The following is a 25,208-nucleotide window of genomic DNA, read 5'->3' as shown; positions in this document are numbered from 1 at the left end:
CACCATTGGCTAGAAGGAAAACACGAAGGAGAACATGTGAACTTGCATCCAAAGCAAAATGAGAGCAGAGGGGAAGAGCTGCTTCCCTCAATCCAGCAAGTGTACTTTGAAGTGGCTTCACTCAACATTTACACCGCACCATGAAGCCATGTGCGAATAACTCCCAGTAGGTGTTTATATTGCTTCTTATGGTTGAGGAGTGTGGAAGAGTCATTGTAGCATTGACTCCTGTACTGGATTTGTGGCTATGGTAGGCAAAAACAAGAGCTTTCCTGGCGTCAATACAGTCTTGGTCAAGCCATGATTTGGGGGATCGCCTATGCTCACTGAGCAATAACTGGCATGAGTCGGGGCCCTGCCTCAGCTGCACTCCCTGTTGCCGTCATGGCTATGTCCCTGCCTTCAGTAGTTCATTAGGTGGCAACTGCATGACAACGTGGTGCAATGGGCCCAAAGAGACTCAGCTTTCACTTCCAGATCAGAAACTGAACAAACATGCAGTGATTTTTAAGTAAGCCTTCCTTCTAAACAGGATTGTTTTGTTCTTGTCATAGAACAATTTTGTCACTGGGCCTCCTAGTGGTTTAGGGAAACAAGCCGAGTGGAGCACTTCCCTAAGAATCTATAAAGTAACCATGGACAGATTCTTTTCATGATTTGATGGCTGAGGTGCTTCAGCTTCCAATCGCGGGAAGAACCTTTCCACAATTACAGCTCTTGTCTCTGCTGACAACACTGTAACTGTAGACAGTGAATAGATGGGGGCATGCTCAGTTTGGGGACATGCTCTCAGATGCTTTATGCAAGTATAGGCACCTGCTTTTTAAATAATGCCTGAAGGAGGCTAATGTTTTAGTCACGTCAGAAAAATAGTTGCCCATCACAATGTTCAAGCCACAATAAACAACCAAATACACTTCTTGCAGAGTGGTGCTTATCCATGACATTTTCAATACCAAATCTTTTATAATTACAAAAGATCAGCATTGGTAAATACTCTCTCTACATGAGCATTATTCTGCTTTCTAAATTTGGGCCTGCATCTAATGCTGATTTAGCAAGCTCTCTCTCACATACAAGTCATGTCTGTAAATAATTTCTGCTTTGGTTGAATGTTTGGGTGGACATGCACACATTGTTTTAGTATTCTAAACCTTTAGTATTCTTATGCTAAATTGTTAATATTCTACTTTTTTACTTTTTTACTTTTAATATTCTAAAATCACCTCTTCTGGGTCAGTCCTAGCCTAGGACTGGTTGCAGCCAGTCAATACTGTATTGGCTGGTAAAGTGGATTCAGTGGGGTATTATGGCAATGTTCTTCTCTGAAATCTCCCACATTGAGAGATGTAGTAAAATAACAGAGGTAAAATATAAAGCAAAGGACTTCTCTTAAGAAGGTCATTCTGTAATCATTGTTGCAAACAATATACTGTGCAGGTGGTATTTTAAGAAAACAACCATGGTAGGTTCTTACTGATAATTTTTGGTATTTAAAATGACAAGGATAATTAAAAGTACTCTCTCTGATACATGAAATGAGCTCTCACTAATTCCATAAGTGCTTCCATTGTTTAATAGCAAGATGTATTAGCCAGCTTGTAAAAGGTAAATTGCAACTTTAGCCCTTCCCCTAACTTGATTAAATTTAATCACTGGAGCTTTGAGGTTAGCAATTACCTTTCCCAAGCGACTTCCTTTATGTGCCACCGTTCTCAAACTGTTAACATGCAAACAAAAATGGTAAAGAAATGGTATGTCAAACACAACACCCCTCTTTTAAGTATGCTATTAAAACCATTCTGCCTGAGCTCAGCATGCTTAATTGAAAAAGAATTCTGCAGAATGCTTTCAACCAAAATCCATCAAGCACTGTCATAGCCTGTAAAAATATATGATGCTGACAGGAAGCAAGGCATGGTATTCTGCCCTCTGGCGATTTCTGCTGTGATCTTACCTAATGGCAATATTCCATACAGAGTTATGAGCTGCCTGACATCCGTGAGAGAGGGCATTGGTTCTATATCTACCTGTCGAAGTATTGTCCCCAGATAGCTGTACTCACCTGCAGGGAAGAGACAAAGGTTTAATATGTGATCCTGTATTGTTACAGAATGCATAACTCCAGAAACTGGAAACTACCTGGGACTACAAATATAACATCCTGTTAAGCCCTAATAGGTTTTCTCAGTAAGTAATAATGTTTTGGAATGCATCCTCAAAGGTGAATACAAAATAAACAAAACAGAATCAATTGTTCCATGCTGGTTGGCCCAGCTAACAAGCAGAGACACTGTGGTCCCAAGGACAGAGTGTTGGGTCTTGCTGCAAGTCCTAGCTCAGCCACAGGATTCAGAGACTTGCCAAGGCCACCCACAATGAAGGCCCTGTTCCTCACCTATAACATTGGAATTCTAGTAGCCTATCTCACAGGGATGTTGTGGGGATTAAGAGGAACTGCACAGCTGGATTTTTATTTAAGTGATGTCACAAGTAGTCCAATCCAACCAGAATGCTAGCTTGTCCAGCTGGAGAAAGTCTGGGTTTAGATTAAAGTCCTGAGCTCACATTACCACATGCCACACATTCTCTTTCTGATTACACAAAAGAGATGCCAGTATTTAGGCAAGGATCGAGCGCAATGTGAATTCTGCCCACTATGCAGATATAACTCTGAGACACTATCCAACTGCTAACACACTAGCTTCTTGTGTTGCTTAAAAACTTAGAATTCACAGACGTGTAGAAAAATAGCATGAGAGCCAAACTTAGAACTCACAATCATTAAACAGCTGTCACAATATTCTACATTCCAGTGGTTAAAGATAATTAAAACATTTTCTCTCACCCCATCCCATTCCTTCCTGTGGTTACACCCATGGGTCCACACTAAAAAAAAAGGGGGGGGAGGGGAATCTAACCCAAAACATCCAGTGAGGATTGAGCATGGTCTGTGGCCTCCAGAAACTGCAGTATGTTGAGGAAGTCAGTAAAAAAAAGTGTGTGTGTGTGTGTGTGTGTGTTTGGGCTGCTTGAGCGCTTCAGCCTGTACTATATTTGTTTATAAATTAAATGAAATATATACAGATGTATATATAATGAAATATATACCCTCATTATCCTCAGTTTCGACAATTTCAGTTTTGTGTATCTGCTGATGGGTCCTAGAGACTCAGTTTCTTTACCCACAGCTAAAATGTGCATATTTGCAGTTTTGAGTGGCTGGAAATGACCTGGAAATGACTTCCAATGTCATTTCTGGTCTCTATTTTACAGTGCAGAGCCATTTTGTGGCTATTAAAGAAATTCCCACAATTTCTTGTGAAAATTGGAGGAATTGGGGATTGGTGGGAGCAGTGCTGGGGAGCTGGAAACCTGAGCGCTTTCCAGATTTAATTAATTAATTAATTAATTAATTAATTAATTGTTAAATTTATATACTGCCTTTCATTAAAACAATCCTAAGGCGGTTTACAGCAGAATTTAAAAACAAGACTAAAAATGACACAATTAAAATATTAAGCGAAAAATATAAAACAAATCTGATTAAAAAATATAAAGCACAAGCATAAAAACAATACAAAATACAAAGTACAAAGAGCAGCAGCAGAACAATCAGATAAAAGCCTGGGTAAAAAGCCAGGATTTAACACGCTTTCTATATGCTTAAGGAGACTGAGGAGCAAATAACCACCGTGAGAGCATTCCAGAGTCTGGGGGCAGCAACAGAGAAGGCTCTGTCCTGTGTGCACAACAGCCGAGCCTCCCTCATTGTTGGCACCCGGAGCAGAGCCCCCTCAGATGACCTCGTCAACTGGGCAGCAACCCTTGGGAGCAGGCGGTCCCTCAGGTACCCCGGGCCCAAACCGTTAAGGGTTTTAAAGGTCAAAACTAGCACATTGAATTGGACCCGGAAAGAAACTGGTAGCCAGTGCAGCTCTTTTAAAATGGTTGTGATGTGCTCTCATCGGGCAGCTCCAGATAAAACCGTAACGGCCACATTTTGCACTAGCTGCAGTTTCTGGATATTCTTCAAGGGCAGCCCCACGTAGAGCACGTTACAGTAATCCAGCCATGACGTGACTAAGGCATGGGTAACTGTGGCCAGATCTGCCTTCTCGAGAAAGGGAAGCCGAAGCCGTGCAAAGGCACCCCCAGCCACTGCCTCCACCTGAGCTTCCAAAAGCAGAGCTGGGTCCAGTAATACCTCCAAGCTGCATACTTGCTCCTTCAAGGGGAGTGCAACCCCATCCAGAACCGGTAAAATCTCCTCATCCCTACTGACCAACAGTACCTCCGTCTTGTCTGGATTCAATTTCAGTTTATTAGCCCACATCCAACCCATCACAGCCTCCAGACCCCAATTCAGGACACCCACCACCTCCCTAGGATCAGGTGACAAGGATAGATAGAGCTGAGTGTCATCTGCATATTGCTGAAAACTCAGTCCAAGGCCCCGGATGACCTCTCCCAGTGGTTTCATGTAGATGTTAAACAGCATGGGGGACAAGACCGAACCCAAAATGCTTCCATTCAGGCAAACCACATTCAAAACGTAAATAGCAAAGTGACTAGCAGGGGGAGCAGTCTCATGAAAACTAACCACCTGAAAAAACAGAAACTTTTAAATGCTGGATATACATTATAACGCTATATTGCAGCAACTAAATTTGAAACAAGGCATTGGAAATATGAAAGGCGTCGTGACCCTATTGCAGGGTCTAATCTGGAAAGCGCCCTGGAGAGCAAGGTAGAGTACTTTATTTCTCTTATTTATCCCCCCCTCCCATTTTTAGTATTTGTGTCTGTGTAGGAGCCTAATCCCAAGATTCCCATAGGGGTAAGGTTCTTTATCCATGGTTTTCATATTCATGCCTATAGGTGAGAACAAAACCCCTGTGAATAGAGAGGGTCACCTGTATACAGCTTGACAATGACCAATAACCTTTTAGGACCCATGGAATGTTGACTGCAATTGAGCCGTAGAATATTGAGGATGTCAGTTGAAAAGGAAAAGAAATGAAAATGGAGGGAGAGGATTTGGAATTAGTTTAACAACTTACAGTAAGTATCCTGTATGTGGGGATTAGGGTTGGGGGCTTCATGCCATAAGCTTAAAAAAACCTTTCACCTGTATTGTATAAGGACTATCAGATAGAAGGCGGTGGGGGGACGGGGCCAGGACAACATCTTTCCCCCTTCCTGTTCCTTGACAAATCTCCTTCCCCTTCCTATATGCAAATACAGTTCTGAGGTTCAGCACTGGCAAATCGCCTATTACTACTAGATAGCAAAGTGGGGGGAGATCTTAAGCAGATGGGAAAAGGGGAAAAAAACCCTTTCTTCTTCCCCCCACCCTTGAATTCTACCTCTGCAAGCCCCAACAGTGTAGTGTGCTGCCCATGGGAGGCAGATTCATGTGCACTGGCTCTGTGTGACTCCAAACTGCATCCTTGCTTGTCTCCGTGGCTCCTAAGTATTGTGTCAGAGCTGCAGCGACCTTGCTCCCAGGATTCCTAATGGGATGGCATGCTGTGCTGTATGTAAGCCAGGGCTACAAAGTGTCTGTTACATGCTGCCCCAACAGCAACACTATGCCTGGGGCTAAACTGCAGCACTGGGCCTCCATTTCCTCCTTTTAGTGCTTATCTTGAATGTTACAGTGTCTATCAGTTGGGCAGCAAAACGGAGCAACAGTAAGATAGTAGTTTCTGCATACCCGGGGGATCCCCCAGAAATGCAGAAATATATTCGTTTTTAAAAATACAGTGGCCTCCAGAAGCCACGGAGTGTTGGTTTATTAATTGGGGAAAAATGAAAGTGGGAAGGGAATTGGCTTTTTTGAGCCTCCAACAGCTTATGGTATCCTGCAGGGGGATTAGGGTCACAGATATGTGCTGTGAGTATGTCCTCCAACCACCTCTGAAGTCTGTGATGCTAGGAGCTTTTAAGAGCTCCAATCATTTTTAAGCTAAAAAAAAAGTCCTGGGGGGATTAATTAGGCTCTGCAGGAAAGCACTTCTCACAGTCCTAATTAATCACCTCTCCAAGGACTGCCTGCAAGAGGCAGAACCCTAGACACCTTATAGTATCCTGAAAGGAGGAATGAAATTAGGTTCTGGGGATGCTGTGAAGTGCACAAATTCTGACTTCAATCCCCCCCGCCCACAAATTTTCAGATACATCATGGGGTAAATATCCTCCCTTACCCTGCACTATATAGTTCAGGTTAAAGGCTAGACGAGCAGCTTCCTACTGGCCTAGCTCTGAACCTCAGTAGTCAGCACTACTACCCCATAGCATCTGACTGCTGAGGTTCAGGGCTGGCTGAATAGGATGCTACTCTAGCCCCAGAGCTCAGTAGTCTGGCATTTTTGTGCTATGGTGACATTTCCCAACAGTTTATTACTCTCCCGCACAGGATTCCTTGTGAGCTGCCAACTTTCAGTGGCACTGAACACTAGTTTCTGGCTGTAGGAGGGGCAGGCGACAGTAGGAGAGAACCTTCATGCCTTGCTTGTGGTCTTTCTTCTTGAGGTCATATGGACCACTAGGTTGTTCTTTGGTTTCATTTAGCAGGGATTTTTAATGGTCTTATGAGCTTGTTTCTGTCTATTTGCTAGCTGTGCTAGATTTCTATTGGGAATTTTAACATAGGGATATGTTAATACATGTGATTACCTGTGATTGCCTGAAGTGGTACAGTTTATGCTCACTGCTCACCACTCACCACTCTATTTAGCTTAGGCTAAATGACCTACGTGGCTTGCATTAAGATTCTGAATGAATGCTTGCATTCTACAATACAATATTTCAGGTTCTAAAAACATGTGAGAGAAACAGCCAGGAGGTGGCTGGGAATGACAAAGGGGTCAGATGTTAACATAAGACTAGCATCTTGGAAGGTTCCTGGGACATTCTGTACACTTTACACATCCCCCACATGTACATAGATGACATCCAGAGATGCCATGTGTGTTCTAGGCATTTAAAAGTTGTTTCCCTAGCTACAATTTTGGGAACACTTTGGAAACTCTTAATTTATTTTTGTTGCCAGATGCAGGACTGGCAAGGTAGTGGAACTAGAAAATATAAAGATTGTAAATAATACCTCAAATTGGGGTGTGTGAGTCAGCTCGGTCTGATCCAGGCTCGAGATCGAGCCAGCTCAGCTCAACAAGTTTGGGGTCGAACTGAACTGGGCTGGCTTCAAGTTCTACTGGTAAAGGTGAATCTGGTGAGGATTCCCCTTTAGCAGTAAAACAGGGTACAGGGGGACTCCCCTAAGGGTAGATCAGGCAGGAGGGGAGTAAATAGCTATGTAGTAGTGCTGGCAGCAGAGGCAGCTGGAGGGGGGATGCAGTGACACCCCCCCCCCGCCCACTGGCCTCCCCCAGAATAGGCAGGCTGGCCTGGTTTGGGTCTTTATCGGCCTGGTTGAGGGCTTCTTTGGCCCGATTCAGGCCTCTAACACAAGCACGAGGGCCATTTTTTGTTACCTTTGTGGATGCACAGAGGCCACTGCATGACTATGGATTCAGGGTCGAACCCATCCCGATGTACTTGCAGGCTAGCAGAGGTGCTCACTCCCTGCAGCCAGTGGCACCACTGGCACACAGGTTTTTACTCCCCTCCCATCTGCTCTTCCCTTAGGGAAGTGCCCCCTGCCCCCTTACGGGTAAAGGAGAATCCTCACTGGATTCCCTTTTACCAGTAGAGCTTTGAGCCGGTCCAATTGAGTCCGGTTTGATCAGGCACAAAACCAAGGCGGGCCAGGTTGGCTTCAATCCAGTCTGGATTTGAGCTTAACTGGTAAAACCAGTTTTGTGCACATCCCTAACCGCAAACGCTCAGAGCTAAAAGGTCTAAATACTAACTTGCATTTTGGGTTAGTTGTTTTACTGAAACTAATTTGTATATCTGGAATCAGCAAAATTGTGATGAACAATTTTATGCAGCTGCTATTCACAGCTAGGCTATTCATAGCTTGCACTATCCCAAGTGCTCAAGGCAGGTGATATACTGTAACATGTTTAACTTTAGAATTATATACAGTTCGTAATTCCAAAGACAGTCAAGATGTACTTCTGTATTGGCACATAAAGTTTATACTTTACCCACATAATCGCTGAGTTTCACTTTCTTGGCTTTTATTAATATCCCTTCTTCTACCAGCTCCTTGTAAAGAGAATCAATGGTCCTATACACAGATGAATATGTTAATTACAGAAGTAGATTTATAGCCAAGGTACAAATCTGCTGTAAAAGAAAAGCCCTTTAAACATGTCTACATGTGGCTAAAATGAACATTTCTTATATGCAATAATGACCTTTTCATTTTCAGTTAAAGCACAGGCAATATACCCCTTTGTTAGCAAAATAGTATTATCCAGCTATAAATGGTTGGAACCATTGGAACTCTAATATCTACTGTACTTAGCATCAGTATTATTATTGACAGTTGAACAGTAAAGTTAAAAAAAACTTTTGAATGAGTTGCTGGTTTCACCCACATTCATTATTTAAGAGGAAAATATTTCATAGGAATGTGGAGCTTAAACCTTTTCCTCCACTGTTGTTCTCAAATTACCTCAGGGGTTCTTGAAACGTAACAGCACTGGAGTATTGTGTTGGACAAAAGGGGCAAAGGCAATTATTTCAACAGTCCACTCTGGCGTATGTGTGTGCCTGATCTCTCCTGCCCAATAGGACCCCCCACCCCCACCCCATGTTGTCCCTCACACATTGTTCCTGCAGGATGGAGGATCACGCTTCTAACAGATATGGGCATGAATAATAAGAGCATTTCATTGCAACTATAGTAGAGGCAGTGGTTGCTAGTGAGGATGGCCTTCACAGTACAGTGTGAAGCAAGTAGACCATGGCACTAACTCTTTTGTAGGATGTTGAATTGAATTATGCACAGTCATTCAGTTCTGCTCCTTGGCTTATCATGAGGTATCTGAAAAATCTAAGGGGAAACAGTGGGGGAGACCATTCATATTTGAAGATGGAACTAGAAGATCCAGGTGGTTGGCAAAAGTAATGAAGCTACCTCTATTACTTATTTACTTTTAAAAAAAAGTATACCCCACAAGCATGGCTTCAAACATGGCTCCAGGGCAGTTTGCACATTACCTACACTAAGCTGTTCACTGTTATTCCAATATACAAGATGACATAAAGGGTTTGTAGTCTGATTTTATGATTTCTTTTATATGGAAAAAACGCTGCTTTGTTCAATTATTGCAGGAATGGATGGTGTCCTATTTCAAGGATGTTAAAAACAGATGGAAAAATCTGATAGATATCTGAAACTATCAGGTGTTTCCACACCTGCCGCAAAGAATAAAATTTAATGACAATTCTTCAAAGAACCATTAGACATACGATGAAAATATACAGAACTAAGGTCTACGGTACATATAACCTAAAATGAACTTTCTACAAATTGGTGGTTGACCTTTCCTTTTCTAAATTTCTATATATTTTATAGTCATTAAAAAGAATTTAACGTTAGATTCTCCATAATTGCCAAGGAATTGGAGCTACCAGGTTCAGGCTTATGCCTACCAACTTTGACTCTCTTTTGTGCTTGAACAAAGCCAAAAAAGAGAGAGATGCTTCAGTGTGAATCTCAGAGGTACAGGTGCATTTTACCTGTCAGGAGTCAGATCTTTCTCCTTCTTAGCCTTTTTCTTCCTTCCACCCTTTCTTCCTTTTTTCTTTTTCTAAGGACCATAAATGGAGATAGTTAGCAAAGGCAATACTTCTACATTTGGCAAAAGTTTATAGAAGATTATGAATAGCTTTAGAGGCCTTTACAGCAGTTTAAAATTCTGCTCCTCCCCATACAGACAAGGACTCTTCCCCACCCCTGGACTAAAATGAGAGGCACATTTAACTCGACACTAAAAAAGATTTGTATTTTCTAGATCCGTTCCCAGAACAACAGGCAGGCATACTCCTTGCAGTTGCAGGATAGCTCAAATAATTGTCCATGGCAACCTGCTCTCCCCTTTGCCCAATCAGTCAGGGGTCAGGGATGCGGGCTTTTTGGCCACTGGTGATAATTCTGGAATTCTTTCCTAGAGCAGCGGCTTAATAGTTGAAGGTGCACGTCAGCTTCTCTCAAAGGAGGGCTGACCCATAATTAGGGAACCACTGCATTATTCTCACTAAACAGGGACACAGAGAGATCCCAACAGAGCGTGCAGCATTGCCCATGATTCTTTGCATCTACTTCTAACTGACAGGGATAAATCTATCCCATTTCATTGCCCCCCTCTTAACCTGGCAGTATAGGGACTACTCACTAGAGAGAGGTTTCCCATTCCAGGTGGGGCATAGAGAGCGCATAGGCAGCCTGTGTTCTTACAGGCAGCCTACCTCCTGCCCCCAACAGCTGCAGTGGTGGACCCCACACCTTATTCCCTTCTGGGGTTGTCTTGCTTTCCCTTCCTCCTTGGTTTGCCAGAGTGGGCACCCAGCACCCGCGCAGCAGGGAGCTCCCTGTCCCAGCATCCCACAGGGAAGCTGTCCTGCCCCCACTGCCTGGTGTGCTCATATATGGTGTGAAAGACCTTCCATTCCTGCCTGTCATATAACCCATGATCTCAGTATCTTTAGCTATGCATCCCACCTCTACATCTTGCTCTCGCCACCTGAAACAAAGCCCCAACTTCCCTTTTGTTAGGCTGTATCCCATTAGGAGAAATGGAAAAAGATACATAATGTTGATGGTTGATCCTCTGATGCCAGACTTAATGAAGGTAAGTTGTTGTGGGTGCTGCCTGTTGTGATTCTTCCGCCTTGTTGTGGTGGCTAAAATCCCTGCTTCAGCAAGGTCAGATGCTTCTGAATGATTTACTCATTCCAAATACTAGATCTGACATTATGGGAGGGGCTAGCTTCATCTGCCCAAACCTGGGAGCACAGACCTATTGGTCAGACACTAAGGTCATTCACACAGCCATTGTTGGGCTTGGGAGGGAGGGCGAGGGCGAGTGGAAGGCAGGGTTTATCCTACCTTCCCCACGGGTGATCTGGGATGACATGAGCAGCACAGTGCCATCATGTACACGATTGCTGCCACGGCAACTGGTGAGGCATTCCAGAGGCCAGGAAAACACTCATTGGCTTCTGGGAATCTCACAATGCATCGTGTGCTGAGCATGGTGCATTGGGGGATTTGTCCATCTCTGTGTCCCCTCAGGCTGCATGCAGCCCAAGGAGACACATGATCCCTGCAGCTGGGTTCGGCTGTGTGGTAGAGTCAGGATCCACGCGGATCCCGGTGCTCCACATGAGCAGCCTAACTCAGGCTGGGCTGCCCTTTCCTGGGTTAGGCTGCTCGTGAGAACTTACTTACTTACTATCACCTTTCCGTTGGGAATTCTCTCTGGTAAGAGAAACCCTTTTTCATTATAGCAGAGTGCACAGAGGCACAACACAGCAGAATTTGGTTAGGCATGTGTGTATGCTGAGAGTAAAGTAACTTGGAGCCAGTTCATAGTTTCAAATCAATATAAATGGTATTTATTAGAGAACTCTGTTCCAGATAGGAAAGTGAAGTGTTAGGATCTCTAATCTATCTATCTAGCTGGATGCAGATGGATTCTGTATCTCTGCACACATGGTGCAGGGAGAGGAGCTTGCATGTCACAAGGGAGAAGGAAGGGAAGAAGAAGGGAAGAGGAAGTGGCAGGAAGGAAGGAAGTCCCTGAGATTAGCAATCTACCTATCAAAGGGATAGTGTCAGAGTAGCAGAGAAGGGATGACCAATGTCTTGACCCTCAAGTCCTCTGACTCACTAGTCTGTTCTCCTATGTCACTGAGACAGCGCATAGTCCTTCACTTCCAACACTTTCAAGGTCAATAGAGCTTGCAAGGGAAAACAAAACTTAAGTTTCTAAAGAGAAACAGGGCATTCTTCATCCCAATTGACTTGACATGGGGTGAGGATAGTAACTACCCCAATGGAGGAAGTCCGTGCATTTGTGAGGTTGTTTTTCTCCCAACTGACTTACAATGGAAATGGGATAGAAATTACCCTACCACAGTGAGTCCATGAATTTTGGGGTGGTTTTCTACCCTATTTTATATTTTTTATTAATAACATAAGTGACATAACTGGTGAGGGGACATACTTGTGGATATACTATGCATCAAAGTGCAGGTAAGAATATAATAACAAGGGCATAGCTAGAAGTGCAGTGGTTTGCTTGTTTACCCACATTTATGCAGCTTGGGTAGGAATTTAGCCCATAACTCAGGATGAGATTTAATCAATTCTTCATATTGTAGGGATATCCCAGTATATGAAAATACTATAATTATGAGCCTGCTCATAATTTCAAAATTCCATGTAGTGTGAAATGCAGAGAAGCAAAAATTACACATATATATTCTTCTAAAAGAAATATGTTAGAAACTGTTGTGGATCCAAAGGGAAGGAGAGAAATATTAGGTTTAATACTCTGTTTAGCCAGATTGCTTACACATTTTGAGTAGTAAATGTTATTATGAAACACAAAGGGTTTCCCCCTGGATGAAACACTGTTTGGTTCTGTCTCCTCAGTTTCTGGGTTAAATTACTCTGAAGCAGAAGTAGACTTTACACTTTTCAACATTTGCAGTTATGTAAGAGGTTTACTTAAATGCATCATCAACATGTCTTAGGACTGGCAGTGATAAAACATATCAATTTTTTTTATGATTTTAAAGACAGACCATTAGCAATCTACTCCTAAGACTCTCTGCATCCCTGCTAGTGTTTCTACTCTGGTGTTGTAGGCAGACACACTAATATCTATCTATCTATCTATCTATTTATTTATTTTTACACTTGTATCCCGTGCTTCCTCCAAGGAGCCCAGAGCAGTGTACATGGTTATTTTTATCATCACAACAACCCTGAGGTTAGGCGGAGAGTTAAGTGACTGGCCCAGAGTCACCCAGTGAGTTCCGTGGCTGAATGGGGTTTTGAACTCAGGTCTCCCTGGTCCTAGTCCAGCACTCTAATTACTACACTACATTGCAAACAGGAATAGCCTACAACACAGAACAACAAAAGTACATTGTACTGGAAACCAATAAGCAACCTTGTCTTCATAATGCTAGTGATGGTGGCAATTGCCTGCTTTTCTATATCAGAATTCCATGATATAGCTCAGTTGGTAAGACAGGAACATTGGAAGCTGCCTTACTCCAAGTCAAACCATTGGTCCATCGAGCTCAGTATTGTCTACACTGACTAGTAGCAGCTTTCCAAGGACTCGGGCAGAAGTCTTTCCCTGCCCTACCTGGAGATGCCAGGGATTGAAGCTGGGATCTTCTGCATGCAAAGCAGATGTTCAACCACTGAGTGGCAGAACAGTGCATAAGATTGTATCAACCTACTTCATGACCCCTTTAGCCCTCTTACAGAGCTTGGAGAGGCTTCACTCCAGGCGGTTTCTTGTGGTGGGAAAGGAACCATATTGCCTTCTGCTGGCAGAAACATGCAAATGTATCAGCAACACATCTAGCTCTGTCTGCACTTTTAGAATGTCATAACATAAGAACACACATTGGACTGCCATCTATCACAACCAGAAGCATACAAATGCTTTTATATTTTGATTTATAATACAGAGAGGATGCCATGTAACAGTCTGAGTAACTGGTACCAATTAAAAGAGCTCTGATGATACAAAGTTGGATTCCACTGTAAAAGAGCCTGAAGACTTGAGGCACTGTCAGAAGTATATCACATTAGGACTGAAGATCAAGCTGAGCTTTTTTTCTTTGTAAAAGAATTCATAGTTATTAAAATAAACATGTTAAAACATATATCAAAAGTTTAATACTTATGGCATGCAGAACATGTTACATCTACATTTAGTAGAGCAAAGCAATTGAAGACATAAATCAGCAGTCTTCCTTCTTCTTCCTCTCCCCTCAGGAATTTTTCTTTAGGGTCTCTGGAAATGGCCCATTATCTTTACCCATTTTAAAAATGATCGTATCATGGCTATTAGATCATTTCTACTTACTTACATAGACAATGAGCATATGCTCGGCATATGGACCAACTGTTAGCTTCCTTAAGGCAATTTCTCCAGTAGAGTAATTCAAAAGTTTTATATACAGTATACTGCAAGGGAAAGCTTTTTAAATTAACATCAAGATTTATGGAAAAAAATGGCAAGTGCTGAGAAGAGACTAAGAAAATATTTTGGTTTGTGGCTTTCCTGCATGCTTTATGTCATATTATGGAAAACTCTTTAAAAATCTTATAAATATAAATGACATATTTAATGAAAAATAATGAAAACCATTAAAACTTGGTGGTTCTATCAAAAAGACCTAGTAAGAAGCTGTCCTCTCAAACACTTGCACATTTACTTTTATCTTTCTTCTTGTCTTCTCTATAGAATGAAAAGGATTTGGAGAGTTTTGAATTCCTGGATACCAAGTGAAACATTCTGCTGGACATAAATGTATTGAATTCTTCACAAAAATCTCAAATTCTATGACCATAAAAGTTTTATGATAAAACTAAAAAGGTACAGAATGATGGCTAGAAAGCAGTTCTTTCCCCCTCCTTCTCCGCCCCCCTCTCTCAGCAAGCTAATACTACTGTAGGGATCTAAAGCAACCTACTCAGGCAGCAACTGTTCTCCTAATTAGGCAAAGGCAGTGACTGCCAGACTAAGACTCCATGGTCTGTCTATCTATCTATCTATCTATCTATCTATCTATCTATCTATCTATCTATCTATCTAGTTTGTTTACCGCCCCAAACTTTAGTCTCTGGGCGGTTTACAATAACATAAAACCAGTTAAAAACATATACAAAAACTTAAAAACAATTTAACAATTTAAAAATAACCAGAAATTAAAATCCAAAAATATTAGGAAGCTGAGAAAGCTTGGGAGAAAGATGCGTTTTCAGGTGTTTTTTGAAAATTGCCAGAGATGGAGAGGATCCTGTCTCAGCAGGGAGTGCATTCCACAATCTTGGGGCAGCGATCGAGAAGGCCTGTCTCTGTGTAGCCACCAAACAAGTTGGCGGTAACTGGAGACGGACCTCCTCAGATGATCTCAATGGGCAGTGGGGCTTGTAATGAAGAAGACGCTCTCTTAAATACCCAGGGCCTAAGCCATTTAGGGCTTTGTAAGTTATAACTAGCACTTTGTATTTTGTCCAGAAACTTATTGGCAGCTAGTGTAACTCCATCAGTAAAGGAGTAACATGGTCTCTCCGAGATGACCCAGAGACCAACCCGGCTGCCGCATTCTGAACCAACTGAAGTTTCCGGACTACGTACAAAGGCAGCCCCATGTAGAGCACATTACAAAAGTCCAGTCTGAAGGTTACCAACAGATGTACCACTGTTTTGAGGTTGCTGATCTCGAGAAATGGGCACAGCTGGCGTATCAGCCGAAGCTGATAAAAAGCACCTCCGGCCACCGCTTCAACCTGAGAAACCAGGGAGAGGTGTGAATCCAGAAGTACTCCCAGACTGCGTAAGTGTGACCGCATCTAGAACAGGCAGATCAAAATCATCTCTAGAGTTCTGACCCCACACAATAAGTACCTCCGCCTTATCTGGATTCAGCTTCAGTTTATTCTCCCTCATCCAGTCCATTACTGCTTCCAGGCAGGCATATAGGGAGGATATGCCAGCTCCTGAAGAAGTTGACATGGAGATGACATCTGGGTGTCATCAGCATACTGGTAACACCCAGCTCCAAATCCCCTGATCATCTCTCCCAGCGGTTTTATGTAGATGTTAAAAAGCACTGGAGAAAGTACGGAGCCTTGAGGGACACCATACTTAAGCTCAGATCTTGAAGAGCAACAGTCTCCAATCAACAGCATCTGGAATCTATCTGAGAGGTAGGAGCGGAACCACTCTAAAACAGTGCCTCCCACCCCCCAAACCCTCAGACGTTCCAGAAGGATACTATGATCGATAGTATCGAAAGCCGCCGAGAGATCCAAAAGGACCAACAGAGTCACACTTCCTCTGTCAATTGCCAACTGGAGATCATCCATCAGGCCAACCAAGGTAGTCTCCACCCCCTATTATCTATTGCCAAACCATGAAGCTATTCAGCCCTGCCCGCTTTCGCACGGTCATGAGTACCACCAGGCTCACAGGCGAGCCCAGTGGTTCTCTGGCAGCTAGCCCACCTAACAACCTCTCCCCGTAACCCAGCAGAGTGAGTGCTTGGCTAACCCAGGTTTTTGGGTCATGAGATACTGCAATACATCTGTGCGCCGCAACAACTAATGGGGAGACCCCCAACTGGGAGGCTCCATCAAGCCTCCTAGCCTCGGGGGTCTCCCCAGAATGCCCCACGCACTCGATTCCTGTCGCCCAGGTGCCCCCCGATCCCTGCCGCCCCTACTGGCTCCATGATGGAGCTGGTAGATATGTGCTCCTTGAGCAGGGCGAGCAATCTGCACGTGTGCAGGGAGAGCGGGCTAAGCCTGCTCTCCCCACACTAACTCTCCTGGTGCTTCATTAACTCTCCCAGTGAAGCGCCTCCATGGTTATCTATGTTTAGGCATTACTTGACAAATCATAATTACAACTGGAGGCCCCTGCATCTTAGAAATGAGAGTACAAATGGACTTTCAGGTATGGACCAGGGTTTCCTCTAGTATGTTTGGAAGCTCCTATTCTAAACTATGGTTACTATAAAGCATGGTTTGATGTGACAGCTGAATTGAGCCTTATAGGGAAGTACAGCAACTTTTAGCTTTTTCAGGGTTTAACTTCAGTTGTGCTGGTAAATTGATAATACAACTTCCAACTATCTGGAAAAACACAGACTGTATACAGAGAAAGGAAAGCAAATTTAGCAATATTACAATATGGCAAAGCCACGAAGAAAGGAACCATCTGTTCTAGAAGAAAACGCAATGGCCATGCGCACTGTGCAGTGATTACAAAAGATTGTGATTACAAGAGAAAGAAGCTCTGGGTACTTTTTCTGTGGGTGTGACATTCATGGTTATGCTTGGTCACTTTTGATACTACTGGGTGGCTGGAATAGATAATTTTCTAGATACCATAAACCTCATGGATTTTTGATTCTGTAAAAATGAAGTGAGTTTAAAACATTTAAAAGCAGAGGCAAGGTTCTGCTTGAAAAATCAGCCAAGAGGAACTCCAAGGGAGAAAACAAGAGAATCTGACCTCAAGTGGATGCAATAAGATTTCAAACATTTCTACTCAGAAATCTTATGTGAGTCTTTGGCTGTAACTAGTAGGGGTGTGCACAAATTGATTTTTCCATTTTGATTTGTACCCAAATTGAAACACCCCTGATTTGTTTTGGTCTGAATCTGACCCCCGCCCCCGAATCAGCCCAGGTTTGATTTGTACCCGAATTTACCCAATCCAAATCTGAATCAATTTGGCTCAAAAAAAGCATCCTGGGGCAAAAAGAGTGGGTGGTAGTGCCCAATGGATGGAAGCTACCACCCAAATTTCAAAGACATTGGGCAAAGGGGTGATGTTTAAAGAATTTTTGAAGTTTACACGTCTTTAAGTTTTCCCCCATAGGGAATAATGGGGATTTCAGCAGCCTTAGTTGTAACTCCCAGGGGTGGGGTGGCACCAGCGTAGCCCAGAGTGAGTTGTGGTGGGTGAGTTTTGTTGTTTCTGATGTGTCCTTCTGAGAGCGAATTTTCAATGGCAAACAATGAATCCACTCTCATTTGCTACCAGAGAATCTACTCTCAGAACACCTCAGAAACAACAAAACCCAGTGCTCCATGGGTTTGTGGGTGGTTGGCACCCTATGTGCACTACACCACAACTCACTCTGGGCCACCCTGGTGCAACCTAAGTTGAGTTATGCGGCTGCTGAAATCCTATTATTTACTATGGGGGGAAAACTTAAAGATGCACAAACTTCAGAAATTCTTTAAAAATCACCTCTTTCACCAATTTATTTGTAATATGGATGGGAGCAGGCACCCATTAGGGCACTACCACCTGACCCACTCTTCTGCCTCCACCCCCAAAGACATGCCAACTTCAAAAATCTTTTAAAAATCACCCCTTTGCCCAATTCCTTTGAAATCTGGGTGGTAGCTTCCTTGCATCCATTGGGCACTACCACCCACCACAACCGGCTCTGGGCCACCCTGGTGCCACCCCTCTCCCTGGGGAATTACAACTAAGGTTGCTGAAATCCCCATTATTCCCTAAGGAAAAAAGCTTAAACTTCAAAAATCATTTAAAAATCACCCCTTTGCCCAATTTCTTTGAAATATGGGTCATAACTTCCTTGCACCCATTGGGCACTACCACCCACCACAACCCACTCTGGGCCACCCTGGTGCCCCCTAGGTGGAGCTATAAGGTTGCTGAAATCCCCATTATTCCCTATGGGGGAAAACTTAAAGATGAGTAAATTTCAAAAATTCTTTTAAAATCACCCCTTTGTCCAATTTCTTTGAAATTTGGGTGATAGCTTCCACCCATTGGGCACTAGCACCCAACCCACTTTGGCCACAAAATGGAGGTCCAAATCTCCAAATTTTTCAGATCTGAATAGAGGGTTATTTGTTTTGTACCCGGATCTGGGCAAGTGAGGAAAGGGGTGATTTGTTTTGTCTCCAAATCACCCAAATTGGCCAGATTTGGGTAAAAATTGTTTTGTACCTGAATCATTTCTCACATCCCTAGTAACTAGAGCTTTAAGAGACAGAAAACATCTATGGCAATTGGAGGGAAAGGAAACCTCACACCTTTTAAAAAAATTCCATTGATGCTTTATGTAATCTAAAAGCATCAGAAAGAAACTATAAAAGGGATCTTTTGATTTTTCTTCTAGTGGCTTAATAGCCACTACTTTTTAATGCCCAGAACATTTTAAAATGTATTTAGAAGGAAGATGAGTGTGCGCTCTTAAACTCTGCAAGGGTAGCCAATACCAAAGTTATTAGTGCCTACTGTGAACAGCAGTTGCTAAGGAAAAGGAATAGATTCTGTTCATTAGTTTCTGAGCAAATTGTCACTAAACAGAACATAACCACAGCCATACTGATGGTCCAAATATTCATGTTGGAAAATATAACTTATCTTCTCTGTTATATGACCTACTTAATCATGAATCCTGGAGTGACAAGATGATGACATGAGGTTGAGACATGCCAGCACAACTTTACTCTTTCCCACAGGCTTTCAGAGTTCTTTGAACTGGTAGTCAGTCAAAGCTTCCTGAAGAATATTTCTATTTCAACCAGTCAAAATTCTAAAATAAATAAATAAAACCGGTAACAGGCAGTAGCTGCTGTCTTTCCTGACCTTCTGTCCTGGCAATACGCCTAGTATTTTCTCTCCAACAGATAGATTGAGATGCTTCAGAAGTTTTAGCAGCACAGGCTACTTACACATTATTTAGTTGTCAGCTGTCAATTCTCAGCTTCTAGCAGCTAAGTACAAGGGGCTCCCCAAGCAGTGGGGTGGCTATTCACTAGTTTTCAGATTTCTACTTTGAACTCCATTATATTGTTGGCCATTTCTACTGCAGGGGACAAGGTTCCAAAGATCAGGGGTTTTGTTGGGCTTTTTTGAAATGGGAAAACTCTGAATAAAATCTAACATGGTTGTTAAAGATTATTTTCTTTACAGTGTTTACTCTCAGAGATACTACCACTATCACTCAGTTTTTGTTTCAAGCTACAAAGACTTAACAAGTTGCTATGTCTTTTGGAAAACATTGCATATTCTCTTCCTTATTACAGAAAATTTCCCATTAATATGTTTCCCTCTAATTGGATCATCCAGATATTCATGCTTGTTATTTCTCTGCTATAGACACATCAAAAATCCTGTAGTGGCAAGATGATTACATGGAGACATGGCACAAGTTTACTCTTTCACACACAAGAATCTGAGTTCACTGAAGAGGTAGTTGAACAAGCTCCCTAAAGAATATACTTGACATTAAGTATATGCCAAATTTGCGGCAAACCCCCAACCACCCCAGTTTTCCCACCCCATTCAAAGGCAGCTAAATTTATCTGGCACTTTATGTGGTTGGGAGGAGGAAGGGAGTTTAATGATGATGCTCCTCCTGACAGCTAATTCCTGGTGGTTGCAATTCCTTCTCTCCCCAGAATACCTCCCTCAGAACAATGCTGCATATAGTTGTACTATTATTAATTATTATTCCTTATTTACACAGTCAGACAGGTGTTATTGACTGGTTTGTTTTATCCAGACATCGAGTCCTTCCCAAGGACTTGAGATGGCTGAGTTTTATTGTCAATGTTGTTGCTGTTGTTATAGATATCGTCGTAGAATATAGGCTGTTCCCAGTAAAGTTGCTTTTTGTAATTGGCTGATGGTGATTTCTGTGGCCTCTATGGTGTTGAGGTGCTCTTCAAGGTCTTTTGGAACTGCACCCAGTTAATTTTATCATCATCATCATCATCATCATTATTATTAATTACTATTACTTTATTTGTTTGTTAGCCACTTGATAACAAATTGTTCTCTGGGTGGCTCACAAAAATACAACAGTAAAAACATCCAATAAAAACACATAACACAAAACAAATTACAATCAAAAATACAAGATGAAATATTTTAAAACTTTTTTTTTTAAAAAAATCAATTTTAAAAAACCTGAGTGAACAGAAAGTCTTCACCTGGTCTAAAAAAACAAAGTGACAATGCCAGGCAAACCTTACTGTGGAGGCTATTCCACAGATGCAGTGCCACCACCAAAAAAGCCTCTTCCTAGTAGCCACCCACCCCAACTCATTTGTCAGGGGCACCTGGTACAGGGTCTCTGAAGAAGATCTTAAGGTCTGAGTTGAGACATATGGGGCAAGGCACTATCTCAAGTAAAAACCACTGTAAAACAATCTCAAGTACTACTTTGGTTTTAGATTCAAAATGTGGGTCCATTAGTCCAGTCAGACTGGCAATGGTATAGGACTGATTGGTAGGGATGTGCAAATTGATTCGGGTACAAATCGATTTGTACCAGAATCTAGCTGATTTGGGAGATTTGAAGACAAATCAAATCATCCCTGTGGTCCATTGGCTAGATTCGGGCCAAATCGAATCGCACCTGATTCGATTTGAATCGATTCACGATTCAGATCTCTCCTTTTAATTCCCCCCAGATTCCCAGCTTTCATTTAAAAAAAAAAGCTAAGCTCTAACCCTTGTAGAAGTGGAGTTATGGAGCAAAATGTTATGGAGCTCAGTATTGTCTTCACAGACGGGCAGCAGCTTCTCCAAGCAGGCAGAATCTCTCTCTCAGCCCTATCTTTGAGATGCCAGGGAGGGAACTTGGAACCTTCTGATGCTCTTCCTAGAGCAGCTCCATCCCCTGAGGGGAATATCTTAAAGTGCTCACACTTCTAGTTTCCCATTCATATGCAACCAGGGTGGACCCTGCTTAGCTAAGGGGACAAGTCATGCTTGCTACCACAAGACCAGTTCTCCTCCCACGACAGTGCCAACTGTTAACTGCCATGTGCCAACTACACCCCACTCCCACCCGCAAGGTAGAGGGGTATTACTCAGTTTATATTCTAGGAGTTTTTTCAAGTGTTTAGGCTCTTTGGTGTCTAATAACCTTTCATCATAATGAACTCCTATGAAGAATCATTACGAGGAAAGGTTATTAGACACCAAAGACCCTAAAAATGTATCCTATGAGGATTCATTACACACTAAGGAGTCTAAACACCTCAAAAATTCCTAAAATATAAACTGAGTACCCAGTGGCTTGTCAGTTTGGGGGGGTAATTGGAACATGGAATGCCACTAATTCCCCACCCCCACCTGCAAAGCAGTGGGGTCAAAATGAATAGAAGAAGTGAAGGTGTGTAATGAAGACACCAAAGAATCTAAACACTTCAAAAATACCTTTAAAAAATTGAGCACCCCCATGTGTGTGTGTGGGGTGGTGGTGGTGTAGTTGACACATGGTAGTTGACAGCTGGAACTATCCTAATACAGTCAAAATGAACAGAAGCGAAGGGATATAATCCTCATAGGAATTCATTATGAGGAAAAGTTATTAGACACCAAAGAATCTAAACATTTCAATTTTCCTAATAATTAAAATGAGTATCCCACTGCCTTGCAGGGGGTGGGTGGGGTGTAATTGGCACGTGGCAATTGACAGTTGGCACTGTTCAGTGACAGTCAAAATGAACAGAAGAAATGAAGGTATGCAACGAATCCTCCTAGGCATTCATTATGAAGAAAAGTTATAATACACCAAAGAATCTGAACACTTGAAAAATGACCGCAAGTTTTGCTCCATAACTCCACCTCTACAAGCTTAGAGCTTAGCTTTAAAAAAAAATAAAAAAAAAATGAAATCTGGAGATTTGTGTTAAGGTTAGGATATGGTGACTTCAAATCCCCATTATTCCCTATGGCGGAAATGTTCAAAATCAATAAAAACTAAAAGAATTCATTAAAACCCAATCAAGTATCCCACTGTCTTGAAATTTGGGTAGTAGGTGACACCCATGGGGACCTACCTACCACGCAAATATGGTGCCCCTAGGACCTTGTTAAGTGGTCCAGATCGGTTTGAGTCCAAATCGAATCAAAGCTAATACAAATCGAATCTGGGTTGATTTGCAGGGGTAGATTTGAACACAAAAAAAATCAAGGGTGATTTGTTTTGGGCACAAATCGAATTAAAAAAATAGATTTGTGCACATCCATACTGACTGGAATGTTTCTCATAGGTCTAGTGCTGGAAGTGGATAGTGGCAGTGTAAGTAGTATCCTTTCCTCCATGCTCACAAGTTCCACACAGTAACAATCCCTCAGATGTCCATGCAACAATATAGATAAACCAGCAGCTTAATGGGCTAGATAGAAAGCAGTCCTCCACAGCTTACTGCAGGACACTGGTAGGATTGTCCTTTAGTGAGAGATTAGAGGGTAGGAAGAGAAAGGTAAAAGGGATTCTCTCCCAAGTTGAAATGTGTTGTCCTTATTGTCCATGGCAGCCAGTATATCAATACTTCTGTTGAGGAGGAGTAGCTGGATTTGTGGTCCATTACCTACTCTACATAGTCCCAGGTGTAATCCACAGCATCTTCATCATTAGGCATCAGCAACAGGATTGGAAAGCTCCCCGGTACAAGGCCCAGAAAGCCACACTAGCTAGAGCAGGCAGCACAGGGAGAGATGGGTCAATAGTTCGAGCAGGTACAAGGCAGCCTCCTATGTCCTCATGTTTCATTAGTTTAAACAACTTGACCAATAACCTGCTTAACCTATGTACAATGGCCAACATGCAGACTAATGAAGTGCTTGCACAAGGGTGTTGTGATAATGCAAGGCCGTCAAGCTAGCGATTAGCACTAAGTCTGGAGATTGTGTTCCAGACCAGTATTGCATTAGTACAAACATGTTTGTGCTTGCACAGCAATGTGCACAATCAGTGGCACACCCCATATGTTTTAAAGGGAACTTTTGTGCAAGAGTGCAATTCTGAAAATCTCTGTGATTTAGTGCAGCTGCATGATCATCTTGCACTAGTGCAACACTATTCATTGTGCAAGGAATTTTTTTACTCTGCATGTCAGCCAATATAATTTGTGTACACTACAATGTACCCCAATGTAGCCATTCCTCAAAGACAAGGCTATCACAGATAGATGCTTCCACAGAAATTGATTTTTCCAATGCAGATATTACTGCAGTCAACTTTCCATACAGTTGACTGTTCATGCAAATGATCTGCTTGCATAAGCAGTGTAAAATAGGAGGGAGGAACACATGGAAGACTGTGAGGTTGTTCTCACAACCAGCCCTACCAGATAGGGCTGGTCATGAGAACTACCGGGATCATTCCTGATTCCAGCAGTCCTTTGCAGGGCAGCCTGGGTTTGAAAATCGGGCTAAAAATGGGCACTCATGCCTCCTACCTTACCACACTACCACACTACCCTAGTTGTGTGGGCATAACATATGACCCCGATTGTATGGGCGAGCAGGCTGCCTGCAGCTCCTTTCAGGCTTTCGGCAGTCATACCCACCAGAGAGCTAGGGGAAAGGAGTGGCCCAGCAGCTGGGAGATATACCAATGCACCACGCTACTTGTGCGGCACATTGTGGGATATCTGGTGGCCAGGCTTTGCTCTCCCCACCACTCATTCCCCACTGCTCGTGTGGTCAGGTGAGTTGTGGAGCCCTAGTCAGATTCTGGATCATGTGGAGAAAGGTAGGTAGTCTCCTGCCTCCCCCCGAAGCCCTCCCCAGCCCCAGCAGTCATGTGAGTGACCCCTGTGCCTCCTAGTCTATGATAAGAAAACAACCACATCTTGTATAAGTAATTATTTGTGTAGGCAAATGGCAGCAGTAATGTCTGCACTGGTTCCTAGTAATGACTGCAAATACAGATGATAAAGATTCAATTACCTTTCCCTTTTTGCCTTTTTTCACTTTTCTCTCTGTCTCTCTGTCCACAGCTAACTTTAGATTCTTCAGTTCCTGACGCATTAGCTCATCAACCTGTTTGGATAGAAACACACAATGGATTTGAAATACTGTACTAAAAAAAGCTTCTGGGCCTCAAAAACATAAATCATGCTGGGAATAATAGTCAATGTGCATACTTTATTTTTTGGCATGTGCATTTTTGTTTTTGCCATGCACTGGTTAACTTTGGAAATGTTACAGAGTCATGGGATATAATAAAAGCAGAAGGATAGGAACTGGAGGCTTGCAAACTTCAGATTAACCAGATTCTTGACTAGATTTGGAAGGGACGTCCTCTGTAGCCTTCTTTTGTATTGTATGTAATAGGAGAGCTGGTGTAGTAATGGCTAAGATGCGAACTGGGAAATATCAGGTTGGAATCTAACCTCTGCCATAACTAGGGATGTGCAAATTGATTCGAGTACAAATCAATTTGTACCCAAATCTAGCTGATTTGGGTTATTTGGAGACAAAACAAATCACCCCTGTGGTCCATTGGCTAGATCTGGGTACAAATCGAATCACGCCTAATTTGATTCAAATCAATTTGAGATCTGGATCCCTCCTATTAATTCCCCCAGACTCCCAGCTTTCATTTAAAAAAAAAAAGCACACACACACACACACAAAAGCTAAACTCTAGCCCTAGTAGAAGTGGAGTTAAGGAGCAAAATGTGTAGTCACTATTTTCAAGTGTTTGCATTCTTTGGTATATAATAACTTTCC

The 25,208-nt window shown here is 42.5% G+C and overlaps 1 protein-coding gene and 1 long non-coding RNA gene across 7 annotated transcripts in view; one reads left to right on the top strand and one right to left on the bottom strand.

Annotated features, from left to right (window-relative positions):
- The window catches only part of IQCA1 (IQ motif containing with AAA domain 1), a 169,826-nt gene that overhangs the window by 32,018 nt on the left and 112,600 nt on the right, over positions 1-25,208 (bottom strand). For 4 of the 6 annotated variants that reach the window (XM_053283146.1, XM_053283149.1, XM_053283147.1 and 1 more), the window contains exons 11-16: positions 24,423-24,515; positions 9,661-9,731; positions 8,118-8,200; positions 5,132-5,231; positions 4,917-4,969; positions 1,958-2,065 (exon numbers count right to left, since the gene is read on the bottom strand). In XM_053283146.1, coding sequence (XP_053139121.1) covers positions 1,958-2,065; positions 4,917-4,969; positions 5,132-5,231; positions 8,118-8,200; positions 9,661-9,731; positions 24,423-24,515 — 508 coding nt within the window. The remainder of the gene's footprint in view (positions 1-1,957; positions 2,066-4,916; positions 4,970-5,131; positions 5,232-8,117; positions 8,201-9,660; positions 9,732-24,422; positions 24,516-25,208) is intronic. The other 2 variants (XM_053283148.1, XM_053283150.1) reach the window with 2 other exon arrangements.
- LOC128339371 (uncharacterized) lies at positions 4,985-19,918 on the top strand. The gene is made up of 3 exons (XR_008313010.1): positions 4,985-5,064; positions 14,418-14,549; positions 19,830-19,918. It is a non-coding gene; the product is annotated as an uncharacterized LOC128339371 (long non-coding RNA).

The sequence above is a fragment of the Hemicordylus capensis genome, chromosome 1 (assembly GCF_027244095.1).
Source record: "Hemicordylus capensis ecotype Gifberg chromosome 1, rHemCap1.1.pri, whole genome shotgun sequence".
Classification (NCBI taxonomy): Eukaryota; Metazoa; Chordata; class Lepidosauria; order Squamata; family Cordylidae; genus Hemicordylus; species Hemicordylus capensis.
This window is presented reverse-complemented; position numbering and strand designations above follow the sequence as displayed.